General features: G+C 36.6%; 1 protein-coding gene across 3 annotated transcripts; it reads right to left on the bottom strand.

Annotated features, from left to right (window-relative positions):
* Window positions 1–4,091: 4,091 nt before the first annotated feature.
* Window positions 4,092–10,487, bottom strand: LOC120426846 (cytochrome c oxidase subunit 4 isoform 1, mitochondrial-like). 3 transcript variants are annotated; one of them, XM_039591634.2, is made up of 3 exons: window positions 10,374–10,487; window positions 9,601–9,835; window positions 4,092–4,596 (listed from the first exon to the last, which is right to left on the bottom strand). In XM_039591634.2, the coding sequence occupies exons 2-3, from the start codon at window positions 9,811–9,813 to the stop codon at window positions 4,270–4,272; spliced, it is 540 nt and encodes a 179-aa protein (XP_039447568.1). In that variant the 5' UTR covers window positions 9,814–9,835; window positions 10,374–10,487; the 3' UTR covers window positions 4,092–4,269. The 3 variants fall into 3 exon arrangements, with proteins under 3 accessions (XP_039447568.1, XP_039447569.1, XP_052564327.1); XM_039591635.2 differs by lacking the exon at window positions 10,374–10,487 and adding an exon at window positions 10,313–10,371; XM_052708367.1 differs by lacking the exon at window positions 10,374–10,487 and adding an exon at window positions 9,910–9,933.
* Window positions 10,488–13,359: the final 2,872 nt, after the last annotated feature.

The raw sequence follows: 13,359 nt of genomic DNA on the forward strand, positions 1-13,359 counted from the left end.
TTAGTCAAGACGCATGCGCAATATTCATCTCTACGGGAGTAGCTCAGCCACGTGCGTTTTGACTACACCGCGTTGATCCTGAAATCTTTCTGCTCGAAAATTCTCAGCAGGGATCCTGGCAGAGTTCATGAACCTTCTGTTTACGCTTTGTGCTTTTCCTTCCATCCTCCTACTGTGTTTATTTATATCTTAACCTACGTGCTCCTAGAAATATGACACTTGACTCGTGTCAACATGTGTTAATGAGTGCATCTGAAGATGTTGCACTTCGTCTGATTGTAAAGACCAATGTACTTTTGACAAACTCTTCCCTGTTGGTCGAACTAAAAATCTAAATTTATATTCTGATTAACTGAGGGTCGCTACAGCGGTTATAATAATTTGGCTACTTTTCTTATTTTAAAGGCATAATTTTTAAATAAATTTTAGGACTCAAGCTTGGTTTATTCAAGATAAAATGAATAGTATTATTGATTATTTAAATCACAGAAAAAGAACATTAGAGTCCTGTTTAATTTTCACGATATTTGATTATTTGAATGGATAGTTCGGGTGAAAATTAAAAAAAAATAGAATTATTGTTCTGATTTTGATTTTTAATATAGTTTTTGATAAGTGAGACGAAAACCTTAAAAAATCTACTTGGCAAAAAATCTACTTGGTCGCACATAATTCAAGTTATTTTAATCATTTTGTTAAATGTTGCAGTGATAAAACATTCAATTAAATATAAAAAGATTAAATGAAAACAATTCAGCGAAAACTTTTTAACTGTATTAGTACAATATTTAAAAAAAAATCAGTTAAATAAATTAGAACACACATGCCCTACATTTCGTTTCAAGATATATATAGATCAAATTCATAAACCACGTTGAAATATCTTTGGAAATGAAGATATTTTTAAGTTTATTCAAAATAATAATATATAATGAAGCATAAAAAGTAGTTTCTGTAATTTTAACATAAGATTTTCAGAGTTATTTAAACACTTTTCACGTTCCGCGAAATTTCCGTGAAATTTGGTGTTTTGAAATTAAGGTCCCCGTGAAATTTGCAATTTTTGAGCGTGAAAAATCACTAAGCCTAAACATGGGTGATGTGAAGTATGGTTTATGGATTAAATGTTCTGAAATGTTTTTTTTTTTTCTGATCATGACATTATTTTTATTGGATCATTTTTGGTGCTAGGACCTGGTCGGACCGAGTCGGCTTTAGTGATTGTTTTTTTTTCTTAAAGAGCAATTCCAGCTCAAATCGGCAATTTTTCTGGTACTTTTGTACCCGACCCTCTCCGGTTTTAATGGAACTTTATAGACGTGTTATCCTAGGCCTTTATAGGAGAAAAAAAAGAGTCGGAAATAACATTTGAAAAGCGCGTAAGTTATTTTAATATTTGAGTATTTTGTAATTTAAAAATTATTATATCTTAAAGCCGTTCCACCGTATCAAAAAGTGGTCAAAGACAAACTTGTAGGAAATTGGACGAGCTTTCTGAAAAAAAATACACTGAAAGAAAAATACACGCCTTATGGGACAAACTTACAAACTACAAACTTATGGAAAATTGGACGAGCAAAAAATATTTAGGAGACTGAAAAATCAAGTCTGTCATATAGAAATTGCCAAATACCACCAGAAAAACATTTTTGGACATAGGACAATGGTCAATATCTGGGTGCTGAATAGTGGTTCGCAAAACGGCCTAAATTTTGAACTGTCAAAGTGGAACCAATTTACTGTTCGCCAAAAGTATAAAGTATTGTCATCGATAATTAAAAATTGTTTTTTTGGTTTTGCAGGAATAAAAAATGTGTGGCTTTTGAGGACCTTGAGTTGGAGTCAAGAAATCTTAAGAAAGTGGAAGGCGAGATCGTCATTTTTAAAAATTATGAATGGAAGTTGTTGATAGAGTCGATGCGGCTGTCTTTATTGTTTGATTCCGTTTGAAAACCTGGTTTAGTGAAAACCTTTTCTGTTTGTTGGATCAGCCTTTCTAGAATTAGCGATGTTTTTTCGCTGGACCAGCTGCAGGATTCCAAAATCAGCCAGGGTATTTATCTACGATATCACAGAATGACACACTCGCCGCAGTTCTTCGTCACCCGTAAAAAAGGAAATTCTCTTCTAACCAATCGAAACGCGAAAATATTCCAGCAAAAAATTTCAAAAACAAGACAAAATAAAACAGATCCTACTGATTATAAAACAGCTCATTTACCAGTAAGAAAAAGTCATGCTTGTGCTTGAACAGTAGATGTAAACAAATTGGGATCATTCGAAAATCACGTTGATACGATGCAATGGCTTTAAGATACACTCAACCCCCGGTGGTTGGTCACTTTTTCGTTTGACACTTTTTTAGTTTGTACCCCGTTGGTTGGTCAAAGTCAAACTAAAAAGTGACGAACTGTCACTTTTTATACGGAGCTCACGCACACTATCGAAACAAACTTTCAGTAGTGTGTGTGAACTCCGTGTAAAAGGGGTGTCAAACTAAAAAGTGACCCCGTTCGTTTGACAACAGTTGGTATCAAACCATCGAGGTTTGAGTGTATAGTAATTGTTAAATTACAAAATACAAAAATATTTAAATAACTTGCGCTCTTCTCAAATGTTGTTTTCGAGTACAATTGGCTCCATGTACTCAATATCGGAATCCATGGAATCGATTGGAGGGGGTTACATCCTGGGTGGACCACAGGGGACCGAGATATGACCGGATTTTGTGTGTGTGTGTGTGTGTGTGTGTGTGTGTGTGTGTGTGTGTGTGTGTGTGTGTGTGTGTGTGGTCCAATCCAATACCCGCTAACCGGTAGCGAAATTATGGGAAAGTATAATTTGTATCAGCCGAATGCTGATACAGCTTATCTCAGTCCCGGGTATTAGGTGGTGACAGCCCTCGCGCTGCTTCCAACGACCCATTTCAGAATGGAGTTGCGGTCCAATTCCGAGGTCGCTTGGCATTGTTCGGCCCCGCCTAAACATAGAAGCAAGCATCTGAAGGAAAAACTCGATCTATATTTAGACTTCCAAATCCCCTCAGGCAAATCAGGGATCAGCGCGTATTTAATAATATGAGAAGAAGAGATAACATGTTTCAACACTACGGATCAATTCACTGCTAGAGTGTAAACCTTCTGATGGCCGACTGCTTAGCGTCCCAGACCACCACCAATCCAAAGGTGTGAGTTCGAATCCCACCTGATTCATTTTAGTTTTTATTCATATTCAAATTCCTGATTCCAATTGTCAAAGGTACCGACCGGGATTTGATCCTTGAACCTTCTGCTTGGGAGACAGAAGCCGTAACCATTAAGCCACGGAGCCGGTTGAAAGGGACGGGGTTCTCTGTATGGCTTTTTGCGAGATGAGAGCAGAGGACAACAATCATCTCAACGTTTCCACTTTACCCGGGCTAACGGCCGGCAGTTCCAGTTCACGATGATTTCCCTTCATATGTTAAAAACCACTTATGATTTTGGCACATATTCCGTTTGTCAGCGTTTCCTGTCATTACTGGCGGGAAAAATCTACGTGGAATCAGCTGTGCAGACCTCATGTATGACAGGAATGCAGGTTGAGCGACTCCCACGGGCACCGAGATATGACCGAATTTTGTCGCTCGAAAATATCGCTCTTGACATGATATGACGAATAAAGATCCCCCCAAGTTAAGCCAGTACATAGCTGGCCACAATAACCTGACCTGACCTACCTTGACCGGTTCCAGGTGCCCCCGGGAAAGAATTGGCCTCTTTGGTCCAGTAAAAGTGGCAAGATGCATGTCAAACGTCATGATTTTTCAAACAAAGGCATACGAAGTTTATTCAAGATCAAATGAATCTTTTTTTTTTAATAGTGCCAGGCGTCCACATAAAATTATTTTAAAGGAATCATTTTGAAGCTGACGCATGGTTATTTAGGGGGAAAGCATTTACTACGGGTCGATCCACAAATCGCTGTGATGAAAAAAGGTGGCGAAACATTGAAGGCGTGATAGAAACAGAATGCTGGCAATCAAGAAATTAATCCGGGCTTTTTTCTTTCTTAAAATGGTTTTCCACCATCAAATTAAAACAATCACCAACCCTTTTTCTAGTCTTCCAGGTGTTTTATTTTGCATTTCTCGAACCCTTCGATGAATTTCAAACCCAATTCCGGGAAAACCAGTCGGAAACCCCGGCGCCCCGTTTGCAGACATGATAATACACAGTAATTAACTAGTTAAAGTGCCCACTCGCTCAGCTTCACCAGCAAAGCAGCAGCTTACTTCCACTTGTTGTTGTCGTAGTCCCACTTGGACGAGAGTCCGGTGACGGGACCGACGCCCAGGTCCAGCATACGCTTCAGCTGGGCCTTCTGGTGCTCGTCGTCGAAGGTTTCCGGAATCTTCTCGTACACGAACGCCTTCATCAGCAGCATGCAGGTGATGCTCATCGAGATGGCGATCAGCCCGAAGCCGAGGCACATCTTCCACTCGCCGCTCGGGTACTTCATCTCCGAGAAGGTCTGGCAGTACGAGGCGCGGTACAGGGCCTTCTTCTCCTGGACGGACAGCTTCTTCCAGCAGCCCTTCTCCTTCTCGCGGAGGGCCTGTGAATAAAACGAGAAAGCAAATGAAAATGTTTGCAGTTTGACTTTGGGCAGCCTAAGGAAAACGCAATGAAGACCTTAGAAAGTGCTCTCTTGGTTTTGGGCTTTAGAATGGATTTAGACAAATTTTTGGGCAACATGAGAAAAGGGCGGGTAAGTAGTTTGCAATACGTCTTAACACACATCGCGACCTCCGAATTTTTCTCTGAAACAAATCAAATTTCAATAGTTTTTTAGTAAAGAGCATTTTAAGCTCATGTAGACGAACAATTTAAATCATTGTTGAAATTGATAATTCATAAATTGATCAAGAATCGATCGAAAAACGTCTTTGTCTACAACTGAAAATCTTGCACATGGAGAATTTCTATTTTCGCTATTTCGTAAATCGATTGTACTTATGATTGTTTTTTTTTATTGCATACCTTTTTTACATAATAATTTGTGTTTAGTTTTTTTAAGTTTGTATAATTTGATTTAATACAAAAAAAAACAAATGTTTCAAATACAAATCAATAAAAGAACACAGCAAACAGGAAAGTTGTCTTCCTTTTCAAAAATTGTTGAACTTACGGACCCAATCCTGAAATAATCTGAGTTTAAAACTTTTCAAATTTTGTTGTATGTCCTTCAAAAGATAGTAGCTTACGGGATGAATCAAAAATTGTATCGATTATTGAACATGATCAAAAAATAAAATACTGCTCTAACTGTGCAACATTTAAAAACAAAGTCATTTCGATAAATAGCTGGAAAATCATATAGAATCATCGTACGTCTCATTCCGATGCATCTAATTTTCAACCAAATTACAAGATGCTTTCAACAGAAATCAAAAATATTGTTTTTGCAAATCCATCTTGAAGCAACTTAGGGAGGTATTAGACTATGACAAACAAACAAACAAACTCGCACATTTCGAGCCAAACATTTCATTAGGGCACAAAACCAAAAACCGCGATTCGAGAAAATCGCTTGCAAAAAATGGACAACTTGTTTCAATTCCTATTAAAAAAATAAGCTTGACTGATAATATTTTTAGTGATGATTCGATAAAACACATCATTGTCCTCAACTCTGCTTTACTGTTTCTTAATTTATGTTGATTTTCGCAATAAAACTCATAATTTAAAAAAATCTCGTTATTAGGCCCTTTTAACTTTCCAACTGTTGTTCATAATGGGCCCTTTCTAAATGCAATTTCGGAGAGAACTAAAAGGGCACTAAAGCGCTGTCTCCGGATTGTTGTTTTGAATGATGTTTATGGGCCCTTTTGTTTATTGAGAATGTAGTAGGCCATGCTAACTATCAGCACTCCCAGCACAGTTCGTTCCCGGCCACCCAACAAGTCGGACGTAATAAACCACAGTTACAACAGAGAAATACGTAGGAATCCAGTGGAAATTTCGATAATTGGTGAAGTTTTGTGATTGAATAGTGTAGATAAAGCATGTGAAACATAAAAAATCTTCAAAAGTGTACTGAACAGCAGCCGCGGGACCGTATTAAATATTGTACTTCGACGATGTATTTTTCTGCAGAAATCCTTGGTAAAACGTAAACCAAACTTTTTTTTTTTGAGTGAATTAGTGTTAGGAATGTATGAAAAGTTCACATTACAACACAAAAAGTGCCTAAACTACGAAAATCTAACGAAAAATAAAAGGGCACATTTGAACATTTTTGTGTGGTTTGGAGTGAACATTGTTATGTGCCCTTTTGTGTTTTTGATTTTTTCAATAGGAAATTGTTTGCTATCAATCTGATTCTTGGAGGGCATGTAGGGAGTGTACTATAAATGGAATAGTGGAATAATCCAAAATGTTTACGTTTTGGTTTTGTGCCCTAATGAAATGTTTGGCTCGATATGACATTTTGCAGTTTGCCTGCTTTGTTTGTTTGCAGAAACGTCAGCCTGCATAAATTTTGAATTGTTTGCGAGTTTGGCAAACTGTCAAACACGAAAAAGTAAAATTTTGTTTGTTTGTTTTTTTGTTTGTCATAGTCAAATACTTGCTTTACTTTTCCTGTCATTCTCAAACAACGTTAAACGGACTTTTTTTCTCTTCCAGAAATAACAGAATTAATACTTTTCGATACAAGGACTGAAAAGCTATACTTTTTAGCACTGAAATAAGTGCTGGAGTGTTGAAATTATCAGCACTTGTGTTAGAAAGTAATACTTTTCAATATTGTATTGATTTTTGCCTTCCTCACCTTTTTTTTTGGTAAATTCCGTCTTGCGAAGCCAATTTATCCCCGAGCTCGGCTCGAGCCTTGAGTCGATTTAGGTTCGAGGCTCGAGCCAAAAGGTTGAGCACCCCTGGTTTAAAATGCGTTTTCGGAATTGCAAATAATGTTGTTTGCAACTCGTTGCAGAATTTTATTTTTTGAGCATTCGGTGAACCCAAGAATCTGACACGCATGCAGTTTTCTGAAGTCACCGCCAGAGGCGCTGTCAATATTGTTTACGTGTGATTTTTGAAAAGGTCGTATAAAATACATACATTATTTTTTCCAAATTATTTTTTTTTGAGATTTTCACTATCTTTTGCATATATATTTGAAATAATTACAAGCATTACTTAAATTGCTCCACATTTAACAATTATAATATCAAAATATTACAACGTTTTACTTGACCATCCAAGCAATATATCACAATACACTAAACTAAAATGAAATACAGTCGACTCTCTGGTTGTCAATATTCAAGGGACCGTCGAGGAAGAGAAGCATCAGTTTACAGAACGATGCAAAATGAAGACTCGATTGTAATTTGTTTTTTTTTTTTTTTTTTTTTGATAACCAGCTATGGGAGAGAATCATGGCAACGTCGGAAATGTCAAATACCCTTCGAAGCTTCGTTTCTCAAAAAAAATGTACATGGAGCAACATTGATATCGAGAAGATCGACAGCCAGAGTGTCGACTGTAGATTCAATTCCTTGAAACAACATAAATCACGTTTGATTCTTCCTGACCTTTGGTTTAAAATAAATTGCGCTACTCACCAAATTTCCGTCGAAAATGTTTTGAACTAGTTTTAATTGAACACCTAAAAGGTGATATGCCAACATAAGGTCCTTGATGAAATTATATGCCGATCCCCAAGTTCCAGTCCGAGATTAAATGGAAATCTTTTTAAAGAAAAAAAATAAACTAAAAAAAGTTTTAATTTTTGTAAATTACGACCGACGCGCATACGAACTTTTCAAACGCTACGCGCCGAAAACTAGGTTCGATTTTGACTTCACTAGCCTTGTATGTGGATGACAGTCGTGACCAATGCTTGAAAAGGGATCTATCACTGAACGGGACTGCTCGATATTTGATAGAACTTTCTGTCAGCGATCATTTCCCAAAACGATATTTGATCGCTGACACACAACGCCTATCATGACCGTCATTGCTTGGCGACGGTCGATGAACGTAAACACGAAGACAAAACGAACGAAAAATGAGCACCACTCAAGCAGTCGCCCGAACGAGACAACGTGCTCTTTCTCTTTCTCTCGTTTTTGTCTCTCTCTTCCTAGTGTATGCTGCGTGGTGACAGAAATCATATGATTGCTATCATTTGAGAGATGATCGGAATCTCGGTAGAATGTCAAACGACCGCTCTCTAGGCGATTTTTCTCCTGGAGGGAAGTCAATGATTGTGTGAGTGACTTTGCGTAGCACTCATTCCTTTGTGTGTGGAACGAACGAAAGCAGAATGTAAAAATCAGGTTGTCGTGGTGAAGACGATTGGAGTGTTCTGTCAGCTATCACAAACAAAGTCGAAATTTCACAAGCCCTGGTCGTGACGTAGCCGTGGGTGAACCTCGTTGGAAAATTTACGCCTCGTGTTGAAAAACTTGCGCAAGGATTTGTTAGAAAAATCCTCAAAAAAAAACAAACTGGAAAAAAGGGGTTTTCACTGGTTAAATCTCATTTATAATTCATATGCAAATCACCAACGCCAACGTTGCCAGATTTTTTTGGGGGAGATCTGTATTTTCTTGAAAATAAATCTGTATTTTATCTGTATCATGTCGAATTCGAAACCATAGAAGACATTTTAAAAATTTTAACCACATATTTAAAGCATAATTTAGTTACTAAATTGTTAAAACATTCAAATATAACCTTTTTAAAAAAAAATCTGTATATGCAGATTTTTGGGAACGAAAAATCTGTAAAATACAGATTTATCTGTATATCTGGCATGGCTGCACCAACCCCTGTTACGTCCAATCAATCTCATATTTGTGATTTGGGCACAGTATGTTAACCGGTACAAGTTCCTGAATGTCCACACAAAAGTCATTTTTATTACATCTTGATGAATATGCCTTAAGAGGCTCTTAATTATGTATATGTTTGATCCATATTTTACCTCCAATGATAAGTTTCAGAACAAAATTTACCACATTTCTAGCTTTCTTTGAAATTACCCCAAAAAAAGTTGAAAGTTCCAAGACGACCGAGTAAAAATCTTTTCTTTGTACAATTTTGCATAAAATACAGCACCGTCAACTGGGGCATATCGGGACTACAGTCTGAATAGGCACAGCAGTTTTAAGTGCACTTACAAACTTGAAATTTGGACAACGATGCACATTTTTTGTTATTCTACCCGAAACCAATTAATAAATATCCAAATATTGTGCAGTAAAAAGGCTAAAACCGCTGTCCCAATTCGCCCAGATTACGGCAACATATTACTCGGTTACAAAATTGAGCATTGAACAATGCTAAACTCAATTACAGTATTTTATTTAAATTATATTTTCCTAAAACATTTTTGGTTCCATATAAGCAGGGATATGTCCAATTTTGTTAAATAAAAAGTGACTTTCTCCGAAATATCTGAATTGAATTCCCTTTCACAATTCAGCTTATGAATCCATTGAATTTCGGTGACTTTTCTGGAAAATATCTTATAAAATCGAAATGTTAGGCGCCCTCCCAAAACATGGATCCAGGCACCAAAGCCATCATTCCCTCGTCGATTACTCACCAGCACATCGGGCGTCGGCTCCTTGAAGCGGATGGCCGGGAAGGGGAAGTCAACGCGGTCGGCGTACACCGGCATACCGTTCCAGCCGTGGCCAACGACCTCGCGCTTGCCAATCTTCTGCAGCATCATGTCCGAGCTGGCATAGCGGACCGATCCGAGCTTGGTGCGGAGGGCATTGCGCAGCACCACCTGAGCTACGTTCACGTTGGCCATCTCTCTCGGGGTTTTGACGATTCTGTAAACAAAAACGAAATGGGACAAGATTAGAATTGGGCGGACCGGATGAGTACGGCGGAATCAGATGATCACATTTGGCAAACTTTTTCTTCTTCCGCGACTCGGTGTCAAAATGCGTCAGATTCGAAGGGGTCAGAGACAGAATAAAAAATCTATGGCTGCTTTGTCAGGATGAAAAATTATGTTATGTAATGAACGGTAGACGCAATTTTTTACAAAAAATAGAATTTGTGATTCAACTAAAAATTTCTTTATTATGTTTTTAGGATGCTTATCAATCTTTAAATTCGTTCAATACAATATTAGTGCAAAATTTCCTGAATTAACAGCAAATTTTGGCACAATTCCTAACCCTATAATCAGACACCGAAGTTCGCACGTCTTACACAACAATTACAATTACCGAACTCAAATGTCTCAACTAACTAGAACATACAACTAAACACTCTATCCCGAACACAACGTACTAACTTACCGTTAAATTAACACAAAATATTGCCTAAATTTTGCAATTTTTAACTAAAATATTCACTCACCTGTGCGGACTTTGTGACCGAATCGAAAATGCAAAGAGGAGAACTGTCACTTTTCTAGCATGAGGCCGTGGGTCGAGCGATGTCAGATGGGGTTATGGAATGACTGCGCAAGCGGGGTGAAAAAGTCTGTGCGTGTTTGAGGTCATTTTAAAAACCCTAAATTTAACGGTAATTTGGCCTAAAAAATACTTTTTATAGAGCAAAACTCATCTGAATTTAAAAAAAAAATAATATGATTAATATTTTAAATTATTATTTTTATCAAATGTTATGATTTTGATAAAGATAAAATAATGGTCAGCCCAAAAATATCTGTCATAATCTCACAATATCTTTATACTTACAGACAAATCAAAGCGTTTGGCAACCTTAGCAGGGTTAGAAAATGAAAAAAAGGTGTGGGTATTGGGTGAAAGTGGTTCGAAGCTTGGATAAATGGTTCGAAACGAAAAGGGAACAAGGGTGGTATGCAATTTGAGGCCAGAGCCAAGCAGTTTATTTTAATTTATTATTAAATAATTTAATAAATATTCAATATTATTTTATATTTAGTCTTATTTCAAAGGCCTTAAAATATTTCACTCGGATAATCGAATCACGTTTTAATGCCTGGCTATTTTTTATTGCCGAGCTCTTACATCTCCAACACTACTCAATAGAGATATAGATTTTTTTAATCGAATATTATGGCGAAAGTGACTCTGTTGTGACAGTGCCGAAATAACTAACAGGCAAGCAAACACTTAAATTTTACTAAAATTGCGTCGGCAAAATCTTGAAATACACTCAACCCCCGGTGGTTGATCACTTTTTCGTTTGACACTTTTTTAGTTTGTACCCCGTTGGTTTTAAACTCCGTGTAAAAGGGGTGTGAAACTAAAAAGTGACCCCGTTCGTTTTACAACAGGTGTCAAACCATCGGGGTTTGAGTGTACCGAAAACCATGACACCAGAATAGGGTCCTAAAGCCCTAAGTAAATTTTTATGTATAACGATTAAAAACACGCTTAAAAACCATTTCTGATCACTTTTTGTTATTTTAATGCAAAAAAAAAGTTGACAAGACAACATTTTTTCGATGGATCAACTATGGTCCCCTTGGAAAGAGCTGTCAAGTAGGACCTTTTTCTGTCAAAAGGACCGCGAAGTTAATTTTTCAAAATTGATTTAAAAATCCATTTTAAACTCTTTGTGGTCGTACAAAGGGTCATTGTACTCACAAAAATAGGCTTTATCGCTGTAAACAATAATATCAGCAATCTAAGCTTCATTTTAGCCCCAATTGTTTTTTTTTTTTCGCTCAGAATGAAATAAACCAATGAGAAAAAGTACAAGGAAAATTCTAAAATTTGAAAAATTAAAAAATCCCTGCGTTGGAAAGGGTGGCATTGTACCAGGCAACCAACACTGAATCCAATGAATTTATGATCGCTGAACTTAATTTTAACTTCAAAATTAAAGATATGTTTTCTAAAAGAATAATTCAATAATCTGATGTCTTACCTTATTATTGCGGGCGTTAATAATTAGAGTTCACGCGCGGTGATACGACCGCAAGATAATGGTCGCATGACAGCCGCATGACAACCGCAGAACAAATTTCTGGCAGTTGTCAAAGGTTGCCTTGAGTTTTCAGCTGACTTTTTGGAAAATATTCAAAACAAACCAAGTTGACAGCCAAATCAATGCAGAATTTCAGTTCAACTTGCTGATTTTTACACTGCGGTAGTAAGGCGGCAATAATCTCCTGTCAATCACAGCGATGGAGAAACGTGATTTTATCTCGCAATAAGCTATATTATTCCTGAAATTTTAGATTCCTGAAATTTGAATAAAAACTAAAGCATGTTGAATTCCTATAGAGCAGCTCTCTACGAAGTCGGTCTTTTTATTAATTTTTATTTTTGTATTTTTTAAACCGGCTGAAACTTTTTTGATGCTTTTGGTATGCCCAAAGAAGCCATTTTGCATCATTAGTTTGTCCATATAATTTTCCAAATTTGGCTGCTGTCCATACAAAAATGATATATTAAAATTCAAAAATCTGTATCTCTTGAATGATTTTTTTGATCGGTATGGTGTCTTCGGCAAAGTTGTAGGTATGGATAAGGACTACACTGCCCATGTTCGCATAAATGTCCCATATGCAAAAACAGCAAGCTGAGAAAAACGCATTTGAAGTTTGTCCCATACATAAGGCTACGTGTTAAGTTTTCGCGAAAAAACTGGATTTCCTCCTGGTTTCTAGAACAAAGTACTGGATGTTATAGGCTCTTTTGAAAGAGCACACGATTTTGAACCAAACTTCATCAATAACTCGAAATCGATGAAAATGCATACGGGACATTTATGCGATCAGGGGCAGAACACTGAAGAAAATTATACACGGTAAAAAAATTGTGACTTTTGATAACACTTTTTGTCACTAAAACTTGAATTGCAAAAAAAAACCCCTATTTTAATTTTTTTCTGATATGTTTTAGGGGACATCAAATGCCAACATTTCAGAAATTTCCGGAACTGGCAAAAAATCTTTGACCGAGTTATGGTGTTTTTTTAATTTATACTGGTTTTTTCAAAAAATCGAAATATTGGTCGCAAAAATTTTTCTTCATCGTTTTTCGATGTAAAATCAAATTTGCAATCAATAGTACTTTAGTGAAATTTTTATAAAGTGTACCGTTTTCAAGATAAAGCCATTTTTATGTAACTATTTTTAAAAAAAATCGCAGTTATTCATTTTTTAAACTATTGCCCATGTTTGCCCACCTTTGAAAAAAACATTTTTGAAAAGCTGAGAAAATTCTCTATATTTTGCTTTTTTGAACTTAGTTGATACGACCCTTAGTTGCTGAGATATTGCCATCATGCAAAGGTTTAAAAACAGGAAAATTGATGTTTTCTAAACCTCACCCAAACAACCCACCATTTTCTAATGTCGATATCTCAGCAACTAATGGTCAGATTTACAATGTTAAAATATGAA

Source organism: Culex pipiens, chromosome 2 (genome assembly GCF_016801865.2).
Source record: "Culex pipiens pallens isolate TS chromosome 2, TS_CPP_V2, whole genome shotgun sequence".
In the NCBI taxonomy this organism is placed as follows: Eukaryota; Metazoa; Arthropoda; class Insecta; order Diptera; family Culicidae; genus Culex; species Culex pipiens.